The sequence below is a fragment of the Lissotriton vulgaris genome, chromosome 1_1 (genome assembly GCF_964263255.1).
Source record: "Lissotriton vulgaris chromosome 1_1, aLisVul1.2, whole genome shotgun sequence".
Lineage (NCBI taxonomy): Eukaryota > Metazoa > Chordata > Amphibia > Caudata > Salamandridae > Lissotriton > Lissotriton vulgaris.
In genome coordinates this window covers 709,504,274-709,519,350 of record NC_141685.1, presented here as the reverse complement: position 1 = coordinate 709,519,350, position 15,077 = coordinate 709,504,274, and the positions used below count along the sequence as shown (strand labels likewise).

General features: G+C 49.3%; 1 protein-coding gene across 1 annotated transcript in view; it reads left to right on the top strand.

Annotated features, from left to right (window-relative positions):
• Nucleotides 1-15,077, top strand: part of ASPM (assembly factor for spindle microtubules) — a 388,799-nt gene that overhangs the window by 345,296 nt on the left and 28,426 nt on the right. The window contains exon 28 of the mRNA XM_086954783.1: nucleotides 10,207-10,383. Within this exon, the coding sequence (XP_086810909.1) occupies nucleotides 10,207-10,383 (177 nt within the window). The remainder of the gene's footprint in view (nucleotides 1-10,206; nucleotides 10,384-15,077) is intronic.

Below are 15,077 nucleotides of genomic sequence, written 5' to 3'. Positions count from 1 at the left end.
TTTTATAACTACCTCCAATTTATAAAAAAAGCTACATTTTTTTAAAACTCTGTCATTCTTTTTCCCCCATGGTACGCTCCCCGGTGCGCGTACCGGGCGCTCCCCCCGCGCAAATCGAAATGGTAATTTCCCCATTTGTTTTTGCCACCTCTTGTGTCTCGATCCTACCGAGACACAAGATGGCGGCCGCTCCGGATTGTTTGGAATGTTGACAGACACCCGAGAGCCAATCAGGTTTCCGCGTGCGAACTCGCGTAGCGCGCTGGTTCGCGCCCCGATGCGCGTACTGGGGCGCGCTAATAGATATATATATTTTTTTAACCTAAATTACTCAAAATCTTCTGGAGCACATATCTTGAGACATAGCAAAGGCACATCGGGCTACCAGTCCCTACAATTTTGCCAAGTTTGGTGGAAATCTATTCAGCCGTTCGGGCTAAAAGTGAGGTCGACCGCCTTTTGGAAATTAACATGGGGAAAACACGTTTTGGGACCCCCCTTGATGAATTCCCCGGCCCAAAACTTTCAGGGAAGGACCGGAGCGCCGCCAGGCAAATTTGAGGACATTTTCAGGCAGTTTCCTCAACCGGCGCCAAAGTTATTCACAATAGAATGTTGCGATTTCCCCATTCAAAATAATCCTAACTATAACTACCTACTGGCGACCGCCAGTAGGTAATGTGTGTGTGTGTGTGTGTGTGTGTATATATATATATATATATATATATATATATATATATATATATATATATGTATTTCTATATATTCCAGGATCCCGCACATGGAAGGGAATTATTCACTGCTTATGACTTTGATGAGTATACCCCTGGAAGAGAACTAGGATTACAGGTAAGCAACTAATCCTTCCTGTTGACCAGGTTTCCAGTGAAAGGGCTCTTTCCTAGAACTGTGCAACTGTATAAATCCCTAGTAAGTGGTACCCCTGGTACCTAGTGCCTGAGGAACTAAAGAGGGTCCCTAAGGTCAGCAGCACAAATCGAGCCACCCTAAGAAACACCTTACCAAGCAGATGCAAGTCTGCCATTGCAGGCTGTATGTCTTGGTGCAGCCAAAAAAGAAATATTGACATGTTACACTTCCCTGTGTGCCATGTCCCCTAACACTGCATGTGATATTTTTAAGCCACCTCTACAGCAGGCCTGAACACCCTAAAGCAAGGTGCTGAATATTACATATGAGTTTATGAAACAACGGAGTCTGGTCCTGGGACGAGGGGGCAGCTGGACCGATTATATCACAAGAAAAAAGAAGTTGCTGGCCCTCTCAATTATTTAGTCTCTAAACATTTTGAGACCACAAACAAAAAATGAATCATTTGTTTGTAAGGGTAAATTTATTTAGCCCTTTTTGAACTTATTTTCAAAATTGAACTATTTTAAAGGCGAGAAGAACACTTTACAACAATGTACAAGACACAATGACACCTATTTACAACTACTATACAAATAACGTCTATACAGTTAAACAAACAATTATGCACAAACTTCTTTATCAAAAAGCAAGAATTGGCGATTATTTCACAATGCTGATTATTCTTTACAAGAGTATTAACCACTACAAAAAACCACAGAATGAAAGAAATGGCAACAAGAATTGAATTTTTGTTTAGCAATCAATTCAGAGATACTGAATAATCTCTTCAGGGACCGATAGTTTATAGTTGCCGCTTGCCGACGCGTTTCGAATCTGTAAAGAATCGCAGATTCTCCTCCGGGCTCTGTCATTGTAGTTGATCTATGTGAATAAAGGAAGTTTGTTTTAGAAAAAGACACTTGTTGACCCCCTACGGTCGCTAAGGGCTACCGGACTCATTACCTTCGCGAAAAGGCGGTATGGTCTCGATGGTCCAATTGCTCATGCAGGGCTGTGCGCTGCAGATGTTCAATGTGGCAGAAGATGGGTTCTGCAAGAGATTAATTCATATGCTTACTAAACCACCCGGGGGCAGCACAGTGTGACTGACTCCAGACTGGAAAGGCACGGGGTTTCTTACCTTAGTCAGGTATGACGGTAAGGCTCTGTCTAAATCCTTTCAATGGTCAATGCAATTATGATGATACCTATGAGACACAAACGTTGTGCTCAGTGTTAGAATCTATTTTGACACCCTGGACAAAAGGGTTATGCGAGGGAGTGTTGGAAAGCATACCTATTGTTTGAAGGTAGAGCGGAGAACGCCGGTCGTCATGCCGTTTCTCCTTTTCGTTCTCTGTGTGAAGTTTTAGTCAATGGCGGGGGCCAAGTTTAGAATCCTCCGCGGTATTCACAGTGCCAGTCATACCACCTAGACCTTCCCGACGCCGGCCCCCATGTTGACGCCACTGTCCCCATTCAAATCCTCTAATCCAACATTGAGCCAAAGCTGGTGGGGCCTCGTCCGACTGGAGCCATGCTTTCCAGGATGGAGGCGGAGACTTATTCTCACGGGCTAGGACTAGAGTAGGAGTATGAGTGGGAGGGGTTGCTGGACCCTCCAGAATGCCAGCCTTATGACACTTTGGACCGGTGTGAGGATCTGGGTGAAGCCAGTGGACTCATAGATTCCTCCAGATACTGGCATACTTTCTCCCCCTACCGTGGCTACGGGTGAGGGAGCGTTTTTCGAATTGTGGCGAGAAAGGCGGCCGACGTCCTGGACCTTAGCTTATCCTCAGTGGCAGTCAAGACAAATATCTTGATCTTGACAGCAGTACTTCGGCTGGGAATGTCCCCATCAGAATCCCTTTTAATGAGGCATTTACTGACATCCTGCTTCGGACTTGATCCAAGCCAAACATAGGGCCTCTTTTGAACAAGAAGATTGCCCGGCACCAACACCACGCTCCACGGGATCCAAACGTACTCACACAAAACCCCACCCCGGGGAGCTTGGTGGTCCAAGCCTCCACCTCATGTAAATCATGGTGCATTTCTAACTGCACCACCGGATTGAGAATCCAAGAGGATGGATACTGTAGGGAAGATGCTTTTTTCCACCAGCTTGGCACTACGCTTCGTGAACACTGCATGCCTTTTGTTCCACTATTCCCATGCTCTCTGGGATATGGTTGCATATATGCTGCCAACGGTCCCGGAGGCTGCCGGGGTCGTACTCTCCCAGGCTATTTCCGATGGGAGAGATGCAGAGAAGTTCACAATATGATGTGGACTAGACACGACTCGCTGGGGAGAGCGGCTTCGACAGTGGCTTTGCAACGCCACGCCTGGTTGAGGACAACTGGCTTTTCTCCGGATGTCCAAGCATCACTTATGGAAATCTCCTTTGATGGCTCCAGTCTCTTCAGAGACGAGGCAGATTCAGAGCTGCAGTTCTGCGGCCAGGTCCTTTTGCCTTTCCATGGACTATTGCCACCCCCGGTCCGCCTTTCACCCCTTTTGTGGCTTTGGAAGGGGCTTCCAGCTGCATCAATTTCCTACCAGCCACTTCGCCGCTTCCCAGCCTGTGTGTGGATGAGGATGCGATACCCACAGACCCCCCTAGGTCAGGTAACCAGTAGTCTGGCTCGTCCTTCCTAATCTGCCCGCTTATCATGGATACCCAGTGGACGGCAGAACACGCCATCAATGCTAACTCTCACTCAAGTTCTGTCTGCTGTGGACCCAGGAGACTGGATGGTAGCTTTGGGTGGAATACTTCTACATTCCTGTCCTGCCTGTCAACAGACGTTACCTTTGGTTCACAGTGGCCACGAGCACTTTCAGTTTGCTGTGCTCGCTTTTGACCTTCCCAGCGCCCTTCTGGTGTTTACCAAGGAAATGGGGTAGATTGCAGCTTCTCTGCGGGGATCAGGGATTTTATTTTTCCCCCCTATCTCGTCGACTGGCCCCAGGTGGTCGTCTCCCACCTCCGGACTACAGCAAGCCTCTTGCACTCGCTGGGATTCACTATCAATGTGCCGAAGTCATACCTGATCCCCTCTCAGATGCTCCCTTTCATCTGAGCTGTTCTGGGCAGTTTCGGGTTTAATCTCCAGAGCGTCGAGTCCAGGATATTTGGGGTAGAATACAATTGTTTCTTCCTATATCCTGGATTTCACTGTGACCGACTGAGTCTACAGGGCCTCATGGCCTCCTGCATCCTGCCTGTTGGCATATGCGGGCTCTGCAATGAGACCTGAAAATTCCAGTCGCTGCAGCATCCGGGGTATCTCGACAACATGGTCAGATCTCGGCGGGCAGATCTGTAGTGGTGGCTGATGAACAGCGATTGCTTCAGCGGCAGAGCCCTCTCACTTCCCCAACCAGATCTGACGGTAGTGGCAGACGCATCACTCTTGTGCTGGGGCAATCATCTGGGAGAAGTGGAGATCATAGGATTCTGGTCTCCGGTGGTATCCAGACTAAATATCAACTTGTTGGACCTCTTGGTAAGCCAGCTGGCATTGAAAGCCTTTCTACCCTCTATCAAAGGAAGGGTAGTGCAGGTGTTCATGGACAACACTGCTACAAACACTGTGGGGTGGAGTCGTGGACCCTCTGTCAAGACTCTGAACATGGTTTGAAAGTCAGGGCATTTCCCTGGTGGCTCAACACCTGGCGGGCGGGTTCTCTGAAAGCCAGAGCGGACAAATTCAGCCAAAGATGCCTAGCTGATCACAAGTGGTTTCAGTCAGAATGACCCTGAGCCTGCTGGGCCTAATGGCCTCCTGCATCCTGCTGGTCGATCATGCCAGATGGCATATGCCGGCTCTGCAGTGGGACCTGAAGTGCCAGTGGGCGCAGCATATGGGGAATCTGTCCGATTACATCCAGATCTCTGAGGGCACTGCACGACAATTGCAGTGGTGGCTCACGAACCAGGATAGGGTCAACGGCCGATCCCTCTCCCTTACCCATCCATAGCACACAGTGGTGACTGACGCATACCTTCTGGGATGGGGCGGCCACATGGAGGAGGTGGAGATTAGGGGCCTCTGGTCTCCGGCGGAGTCCAGGTTCCACATCAATCTTCTGGAGCTTCAGGCGATTCGTCTTGCACTCAAAGCATTCCTTCCCTCTGTCCGGGGAAGAGTAGTGCAGGTGCTCACGGACAACACCACCGCCATGTGGTACTGCAACAAACAAGGTGGGGTGGGTTCGTGGGCCCTATGTCAGGAGGCCCTCCCCCTCTGGACATGAGTGGAACATCAGGGCATATCTCTGGTGGTTCAACACCTGGCAGGTTCACTGAACGCCAGGGCCGACTAACTCAGCCGCAGGTGCATGATTTATCACGAATAGCGTCTTCACTCTGAGGTGGTGCAAGGTCTCTTCCAACAGTGGTGAGAACCTTCAGTAGATCTATTCACCAACAAAGAGAACGCTCAATGTCAGCAATTTTGCGTGTTGGAATTTCCAAGGCAGCACTCGCTAGGCGACGCCTTTTGTTGCGAGTGGAGTTGCGGTCTGTTGGATGCCTTTCCGCCTGTACCACTTCTGCCCAGAGTGCTGAAGAATATCAGGCGCGACTGGGCCCAAGTCATCCTTGTGGCTCCGGATTGGGCACAACGAGTCTGATATCCAGAGCTGCTCAGCATGGCCATCGATCCTCTGACCCGTCTGCCTCTTTGGGAGGATCTTCTGTCGCACCAGCAGGGGACAGTCCTCCACTTAAACCTGTCCTGCCTCCACCTCCTTGCGTAGAGATTGAGTGGCGGAAGTTGACTTCGTTTGACCTGTCTCCCGAAGCCTGCGATGTTATCTTGGCAGTAAGGCGACCCTCCACTAAGACTGTATACGCTGTCGGTGGCACAAATTTGTGACCTGGTGCACAGCAAAGGCTGGGGATCCCCTCTGTGCCCCTCTTTCTGAGGTTCTCTTGTTCCTCCTTTCTTTGGCTCAGCAGGGCTCTGCTCTGGGCAAAATCAAGGGCTATCTCTGCCATTTCTGCCTTCCTTCGGCTTCCAGATCAGCCTTCTTTTTTCAAGTCCCCGTTTGTCAATCTTTTCTTGAAAGGCATAACTCATCTCTTTCCTCCTATTACTTTTGTTATGCCTCAGTGGGACTTGAATCTGGTTTTAACTTATTTAATGTGTGCTCCCTTTGAGCCGCTTCATAACTGTCCTTTGAGGCTTTAACTTTTAAAACTGCATTCCCGGTTGCCATCACATCTGCCAGAAGAGTGAGTGAACTCCGGGCTCTTTCATCTAAGGCTCCTTTCCTGTCTGTTGATCCGGAAAGGGTAGTTCGTAGGACTCGTCCATAATTCCTGCCCAAGGTTGTCAATGCCTTTCACATTGGGCAGACCATCACTTTGCCCATCTTCTTTCTGGGAAGAGAGGCTCCACCATCTGGACACAAAACATGCGTTTTCCTTTTATCTGGATCGTACCAAACAGTTCCGGGTGGATGACCAACTCTTTGTTGGGTACGTGGGCGCCAAGAAAGGTTGGGCCGTACACCAGCGAACTAACTACCATTGGTTCGTTTGTGTATCAAAGCCTGCTATTCTTTGGCAAAGAAGGAGCCTCCAGTGGTGCTGCCCGCCCATTCCACCAGGTTGACTGCATCAACCACTGTCTGGGACGAGGCGTTCCTCTGAATGACATCTGTCAGGCAGTTACGTGAGCTTCGTTGAACACTTTAACCCCTTCGCTGCTGATGACGATCTCAGCTCGTCATCAGCCACGGGTGGCGTGTGCTGATGACGAGCTGAGCTCGTCATGTAACGCGGCTTTTTTAAAAAAGCCGCACAGCGCAAAAATCGCCGCAGCAGCGATGCGGTTCACGAAACACTACTGTCTTGACAATTCAGGTTGCAGGTAAAGTACGATTGCGTTACTTTTGTAACCCAGCACTGGTCTCCTAGGGCCAGCATTGGGGTCTTAACTCAAAACAGGTAGGTAATTGCGTTTCAGTATTTCGTGTGATTTTTAAAGAATATTTCAAGTTTTCAAAAGTAGACACCTAGAAGAAATTTCATTGAAAAGCAGACAATGGGTTTCTATGGAGAAAATACAGATTACTAGTAACCTCGCTAGGGATTACTTTTGCGGTTTAGTCCTGGGCTGAAAGATACAGCCCTGGCTTCTCCCCTGATCACAGGTGAGTACTTCGGAATTTGGACTTTGGCTGATTTTATGTGAATATTTTCAGATTTCAAAACTTCACACATAAACATTTTTTTTAGTCAAAATGAGTCAATGTTATCCAGTGGCAGGTAAGTAAATTACCAGTTTCCAGGTGAGTACTTAGTTGGTGAAGTTAAGGTTCTGGGCATAGACTCAGGGGTCCCCCAGGGTCAGGTAAGTACAGTTTTGCAGCGTGAATCGTAGTCTTTTCTTTGTTTTTTTTTTTGGTTTTTTTTTCGTAGCCCAGGTGGGCGTCGACGTCCCACCTTTTGGTGTCCTTCCTGTGACGTCGGCATGCTTCCTGCGGAAGCTCCCACCCTTGGGCGCCATCTTCAGATTCTTTTTTCCGCTGTTGGGTCTGGATCGTTCCCGAAAGGTCTCCAGAGATTTGGAGAAAAGAAGAAGCAAGACTCGAGTTTTTTGAAGAAAAAACATTGGAGCAGACTAAGGAAGACTACACCATCGAAAGGACGACGAAGAAGGGAGAAATTTCGAGATTCTTCGACGTCCAGAGGAGAATGCGCAATCAGGGGGCCCCCTGAACGCAAGACATGGACAACACACTATTCAAATTCTGCCGCAACTGCCATCATAAGCACGCGCAGAAGGACCAACACCCAGTCTGTAACCTCTGCCTGCCGGTCGACCACGAAAGCAGAGACTTCAACACCTGCTCCGCATTCACCCCGAAGACCCTTCGAGTGAGAGAGAGGCAAAGGATTGCAAACTACACCATGCAAGGCAAGTTAAGTTAAGTTTCTGGGCATAGACTCAGGGGTCCCCCAAGGTCAGGTAAGTACAGTTAGTTCACTCACAGGGGCGGCCGGGTGCAGAGGTAGGTAGGCCCAATGATATCCTATGAGGGAAGGGGGGCCTTCGGTTGGTGGCTGCTGGCTAGCAGGCCACACGGCTGTGGGAGCTGGGCTCCTGGTCACTTGCTCAGGGCAAGGGGGGGAAGTAGGATAGGACACAGGGGTCACAGCCAGCACTTCGAGAGGTAAGTTGGGATCTTGGAGCACAGGTAGGTACCTCAAAGGGAGGCACTGGGGGCTGTTAGGCACCAGGTGCCGGGGTGTCTTTGGGTGTCGGAAAAGCTTACCCTCGGCTGGTCGCGGTTGGGGTGGCTCCTGGTTCTGAGTCTGCAGGCGTCGGCTGGTTCGTCGAGGAGGGTCTTTGGGCACTGGACTTCGGGTCCCAGTCGCCGGGGGGGACGTCCTCGTGGTCCTGGTTCGGTTGGGCCTGGCCTGGGCTAGGCAGGTGCAGAGTGGGCTGGTCCGGAGCTTCCTGGTTGGCACCAGGTGGGTTGTTGCAGCAGAGCCTCTGCTGATAAGAGTCCCAGTCTTCAAGAGGGTCAAGGCAGGCAGGTTCTCCGGGTGTTCCAAGGTTGCTGTCAGCAGGAGTCGCCGGGATTCAGCAGGAGCAGGTTCCAGGATCGACAGGCCCGTAGGGCTGGGGCCAAGTCAGTTGTTGTCGTCCTGTTAGCAGCTGCACAGTGGGTCTTCTTCTTCTTGATCTTCTTTCTTCTTTTCGTATCGGGATCTCAGGAAGGAAGGTTTAGGGAGCCCCTAAATAATTCAGGGGCGTTACAGGTAGAGCAAGGACAGGGACCAATGAGTCCCTGCCCTGGGGTGGGTACACCCCCTGCCTGCTCTTCTCCTGTGGGAGGGGGCAGGACCCTAGCTGTGATGGGGCAGGGCTCCCCATCTTCAAGATGGCCGGAGCCCGGGGTTGTGCTTCACCGCGTCTCCCCCACCTGAGGTGGCACAGGCTGGCACCCCCCCTTTCTGACATAGTTTTTCCTGCCAGAGTGGGGGGGGGGCAGGACTGGTGGGGGCTGGTTGCTGGGTACAGCAAATGGTCTGGAGAAGCTAACAGAGGCGGCATGTCTTTGAAGCTTCCCCCTGCCCATCCTGGGGGAGGAGACCTAGCACCTCACCCAGGATGTGCACTGCAGGCCCAGGAGAGCGGGGGCTCTCCTACCCAGGGGTCCAGCAACATGTCTGTTGTGTGGCAGCCTCTGCAGCCACTCAGCCAGACGTGAATTGTAGGTTAGGGTTTCTGGTGCATTTTACATTAAATCCCACACTGGCATCAGTGCGGGTTTAATGTGCTGAGAAGTTTGATACCAAACTTGTCAGTCTTCAGTGTAGCCATTATGGTCATGTGGGGTTCGTAATGACAACCTCCCAGCACCATATACTCTTAATGGCATCACTGCACTTAGTGCCCAGGAATGGCACTGGGTACTGTAGGGGCACAGGGCTCATGCACCTGTGCCCACACCTTTTGCATAGGGCACCCTGCTAGAGGAGTGACTAAAGTATGCCAGGGCAGTGGGTTCTGTGGCCGTGGCTCACAGGGATGTGTGCTATGTCGACTCTGGTTTTAGGCACTCATCCTGCAAAGGCAGTGTGTGGGTGCCAGGGTAAGGGGCCCCTGAGGGTGGCACAATAAGTGCTGCAGCCCTCAGGGGTCTTCTCTGGTCACCATGCCCTGGGTACCTAGGGTACCAACTACTAGGGGCTAACAGGTGGCCATAGATGCCAATTGGGTTTGGTTTCAGTACAGTTTTAGGGAAGGAACACAGGCCCTGGGTACCTGGTTGGCAGGAGTCCAGGACACACTCAGTCAAAGCACATCAGCAATTCAGAAAAAAGTGGTAGCAAACCAAGGCAAGAAAGATAGCACTTTCTCACAAGCGGCGTCTTACTAGCTACTGTGACGTCATCCCGGCGACACGACGCCAAAGACAAACGTGGAGCCGACCGACGCCACCTTTTAACACGGATAGCTACTGCTGACGAAAAAACTTTCCGGATCCAGTCTGACGCCTGGGCGTAATTCTAAGGTAAGGAATCTATAACTAATGTTTCTTACAGATATATCGTTACTGAAGGTAAGTAACTTGTTCATTTTGTACGTGGATTGTATGGGTGATGTCCAGGATCCAACCTATGTTTAATTCTACATTGAAATATGAAGGTTATTTTTTTTTTTGCCCTGTTTTCAGAGTTTAACAGAGCACCAATAAACGTTTTACGATATTAGTCCTGTCTTGTTCCTCTAGCTACTACTTTAAATAAGTATTAAACAGAAAAGGTGAGCTAAATTTAATTTAACATTTTGTCTTTTTAAGTACGAAAAAACAACCCAAGCCGTTTATGCTGTGGAGAATTCGGTGAACACCTTAACCGAGTTAATGCAGACGTACAGAGAAAAGGCCGGTGATAAAGTGGCTGACAAAGGAGGAAGCATTTTCACGAAGACATGTTGCTTGCTAGCAATTCTTTCTCTAGACACTAAAAGAGCTTTGGTAAGCCGAAATGGTGTTTTTTCCTTGTGTTTTTTAATGTATATGAGATGCACGCTAACACGGGAGTGTGAGAGCTGGAAATAATTTTATTAACTTGGGCAATCTTGAACATGTTATGCAAATTATTACATGAATGAAAAGGAGTGTTCCAAGCTGGTAAAGTAGGACTTTGGAAATGCACCCGTGGAAGATTTACCTACGGTGTATGCCACTTCGAGGCACACTGCGTCGATGACGCACTTGGCGTGGCGCTTCTAGGCAGGGTTCTTTTTATTTGTGTAGACATTAATACTTTGGAACTCTTGTCAGTTCGTTCTTGAGTGTGCCCTCAGAAATGCAATTTCATTTCTACAAAAACTGGTCCCAAAATAATTAAAACGCCTTCTGCTTTAAACAGCTGTGTGAAATTAGATTGCACGATGCTGGTAGTTTACTCCATGCTGTCCCCTGTGTGAGCCTTTGAGACAGTTAGGATATAAAAAAAACGCAAAAGTCGCTGGGCACTATTTGCAAAGCCTCTGTACTCCTTTGAAAACCAGACATACTGTTTGTTGTCGGTTACAAAGGTGCAGTAGATCCTAGGAGGCGTGCAGGTATTTTTAGTAAGTTTACCTCTCTTCCTGTCCAGATTTCTTCTGCAGTCCAGTACACTTGAGAATCAAGGTAGCATTGTTAATACACCTCCTGGAAAGGGTTACTAGTGCCTCCCCTCTTTACTTTTAAGCTTGGAGAGAGACCTTGGTTCTTTGATGGTCTTAATCATTAAGTTATCACATGAATTCAGAGACCTGCCACAATAAAGCAGAATGTCGGGTGCTGCCCCTGTAGCTCACTCTCCATTGTGCCTCCACTCTGATAGCAGCGAGGCCAGGGTTGGATTCGGATCAAAAATCGGTCCGGGCATGCTAAAAAAGTGGCCCACATTTGTATATTGCCTTTCCACAAAAAACTGCTTCTGCGAAAATGTATTTTTTTTTAAATGGGGAGTGGGGGGAGCTGAGGTTTAAAAAAAAAAGCAGGCATTAGTTTACACGGTGAAAAACAAGCATTTACAATGCAATGGTCTCGGCATTATTAAAGGTAGAGCTATTGGCGTTGCTCATGACAATTTTTTTTTTTTAAATCTTAAATAAATGGCATCGTCATTTACATTGCCAATAGGTTAATCTTGCGCAAAAGCATGACCGATTGCATTCACATCCACACAGAGCCACCCACACAGAGCCCCCCCACACACAGAGCCCCCCCACGCACACACAGAGCCCCCCCACGCACACACAGAGCCCCCCCACGCACACACAGAGCCCCCCCACGCACACACAGAGCCCCCCACACGCACACACAGAGCCCCCCCACACACACAGAGCCCCCCCCACACACACAAGGCCCCCCCCCACACACACAGAGCCCCCCCACCACACAGAGCCCCCCCACCACACAGAGCCCCCCACCACACAGAGCCCCACACACACACAGAGCCCCACACACACACAGAGCCCCTGCACTGCTGAGCACACATTTTTAGCTTAAGTGTTTGTTAAGCCACGCCCTTGAGTACATTGGCCACTCCCCTTTGAGAGACACCCCCCCCCCCCGTTTTTTCATCCCACTTAAAGCCCTGAACATAATTAAACATGGTCGCGTGTTTGGTGGCCTTCAGCCACGCTCGCACCCAGTCAAGTGCGCTCAAATGTTGTCACACTTTCTGCAGAGATGGTGTGTGGTTGCTGAAGGGAAATACGCCTCGTATGTTTTAGGCTACCCTCCAGTGAGACCGCATCTGATGACTACAGCCGAGTACATACATTACATCCGGGGCTGGCAGTTCACATTGCACACCCTCGCATGTGCTAAACCGTCTTTTCATTTATGTCACACACCTCAGAAGTCTGAGGGCCTGGAGCGGAGTCCGTGGCGGGGCACCTGTAGTTAGCTGCAGCGGGAGCATTAACCTCCGGCACTAGTCTGAACTCATAAAGAAAGGCTGAGTCAGATCTGGGAAAGAAGGGAGAGCGCGGCACAGTCCCAAACGGAAATATTACTGCACCAAAAAAGAGATTTATAACAGTACTGCGCGTGCCTCCAGGACACGATGTGACATTTTCCTGAGATTTTTCCCCCCTATCATTTTTTTGCTATTTAACGTTGTCCCTTCTCCGCTCTGTCGTTTTATGTTTTGTTTTTTTTCTCAGCCATTTATGTAACAATCCCTACCTAACAGTAACAATATCTGCTGTAAAGTGCCTTGTCACCCTGATTGCACTCTAGTGTGCGCTATATAAAAACTCGAATCCAATCTTAACACGGGATCGACAAAGCCCATGGGCTGTGACTTGGCAGGCGTGTGAGGTAACACACTTTCTCTCGGGGCCTGTGAATGGCGAGGCTGCAAAAGACCATTCAGTCTCTTGGCCGCTCATTTTCTCCTCCTGCGTCTGGCAACTGCCGGGCCCGAGACTCCGCCCCCTGCAGTAAACCCCTCCAATGGGTAACTCCAGCCACCACAGTTTTATTGGTAAACATCTAACGAGATAGCTCGGTGGGTTGGGCGCCTTCTACAGAGATCTCTTGAAACCCTGCACGCAAGGGACTGTGATCCTAGCATGCACGGCTCAGCATTTCAGTGAGCACCATTCACTAGGCTACGACAGCACGATTTTTAATATAAAGTTCACAGATTCAACTTAGTTTGTAGGCAGTGCGAATCACTGCATTAACTAGCCAGACCAGTGACTTTAGATGTACACGCGTGCGCCAATGAGCAGTGGTGCTAATCAGCTTGCCAGCATCTTGTTAACCTTATGTTTGGACATCGTTTGGGATAATTTTAAGCATGATGACCGGGATAAACTGTAGAAAAACGAAAATTAACCAGAGGGTGTTGAGCTTGATTAGCACCATTGCTTATTGGCGCGTGATGAAGGCCTGCAAAAGTTCTACATGAAACTGCTACCAGTTCACCTGAATCTCCTCCATGTGCTAAAGAAAACCAGACAATCTGTTCAACTTCCAGACAAGCCGCATTATCATAACAATAGCGCCAGTTTCACTTTGACTTTCATGGCTTATTGTTTTTTCACGTTTATTCGATTGACATTCATGGGCGTTAGCTTGTTACATGCACAGTTTCAAAGCACTGCGAAAAACAGCTGTCACTGAACTAACCTGGCAGCGAAAACTGACTGCAGTCGGAACTTGAGTAAGGTGCAGTGAGAAGATTTCAAAAGCAATCCCGGACTTCATGTGAGCCCCGCCGCTTTACCAGCTTATCACAGGTGCATTCAGCGAAGGTGGATGTGACCACTCCCAGTGACAAATTGCAAAAGGTGGACCCACGCTGATTGACAAACAACCTCGGGAAGCACAGGGCTTAAGCCTACAATGCCCGTGCTGTGTTACACAGCCTGTGTTCTATCATTGAGGGCGATGTGAGTCACTGGTGATATCTAGGGTTAAGGTCATCCCCTTTCACGGCCCTAGTTTCATGGCACCAGTGTTGGTTCTATCATGGCTCCGAGTATCTGGCGCGGAAAAGCTGTGTATCAGAACTGGCGTCAGCGTGCATGGGCGGCGTTTAAGTACTCTGACGTCATTCCGGCGCTAACAACGCCGACGACGGACGCGGAGCCGCAGACGACGCCTACCGACGCGCAGGGGTATTGCTACGCAAAAATATCCGGTTCCAGTCTGACGCCTGGGGATATTCTAAGGTAAGGAATCTATCACTAACTAATGTCTCTTCCAGATATATCGTTACACAAGTAGTAACTTGTGCATTAATGGGGAGGCCCAGCGAGAGAAAGGGAGTGACACTTCTACCCGTTGATAAAAGGGAGGTAATGGACGTCCAACTTCCTCCAGAAAGCCCACTCAGGCACCCACTGGGCCGCAGGCGGAATCTATCAACGCAGAAACCGCCCAAATCGGCCCCCCAGGCTGCTAAAAAAAAAAAAAGAGCCCACAGCTGGAATTCGGATACCCGCCCCTCGGGCATTGCCTGCGTTACCAATCCAATGCTGAGCGAGGCACAAGAAGCCTATCCTCCTCTTATTCCATCCATTGGAATTCGTCTTCTGCAACAAGTGTTGGCCTTAGATGGTTGGAAGGGGAGGAAGGTGTGAGAATGAAGGTTGGGAAGCAGTAGCTTATTGCCGTGGTTATGCTTTTACCCATGTTAAACTTGGACAACCTCTCCTCAGCTGTCCTTAAACTTCTGCTCCCTAATTCTCACTGCCACAGGAACATTTTTAATCCCCACTGGACCGAAAGCAGCGCCAAAGCGGCAGCTCATCCTCTTGCTGGCATTCCAGACTCCTACCCCGGTCCCAAGGAGACTTGGAGCCAGATGCACGAATATTTCATTTTGCGAGTCTAATTGCAACTATCAATTCGAACTCTCAATTAGAGACTCGCAAAATGAAATGCACTAATGTGTCTCTGCGATTCCCAATGGTGTCATAGCTGACCTGCCTCATCATTATTCATGATGAGCCATTGGGATGGACAGTAACACAAGGATGGTGACCTGCTGGGGCAGCAGACCACCATGTCTGTGTTTGGTTTTAAATAAAGCAATTTTTTTAATGCCTCCTGTTTTCCTTAAAGGAAACTGTATGCGTTTCAAAAAGAAAACTTTTTTTTTCATTTTTAAAGGGTAGGCTGTGGTCATTGGGACTAATGCCTGTACTTAATAA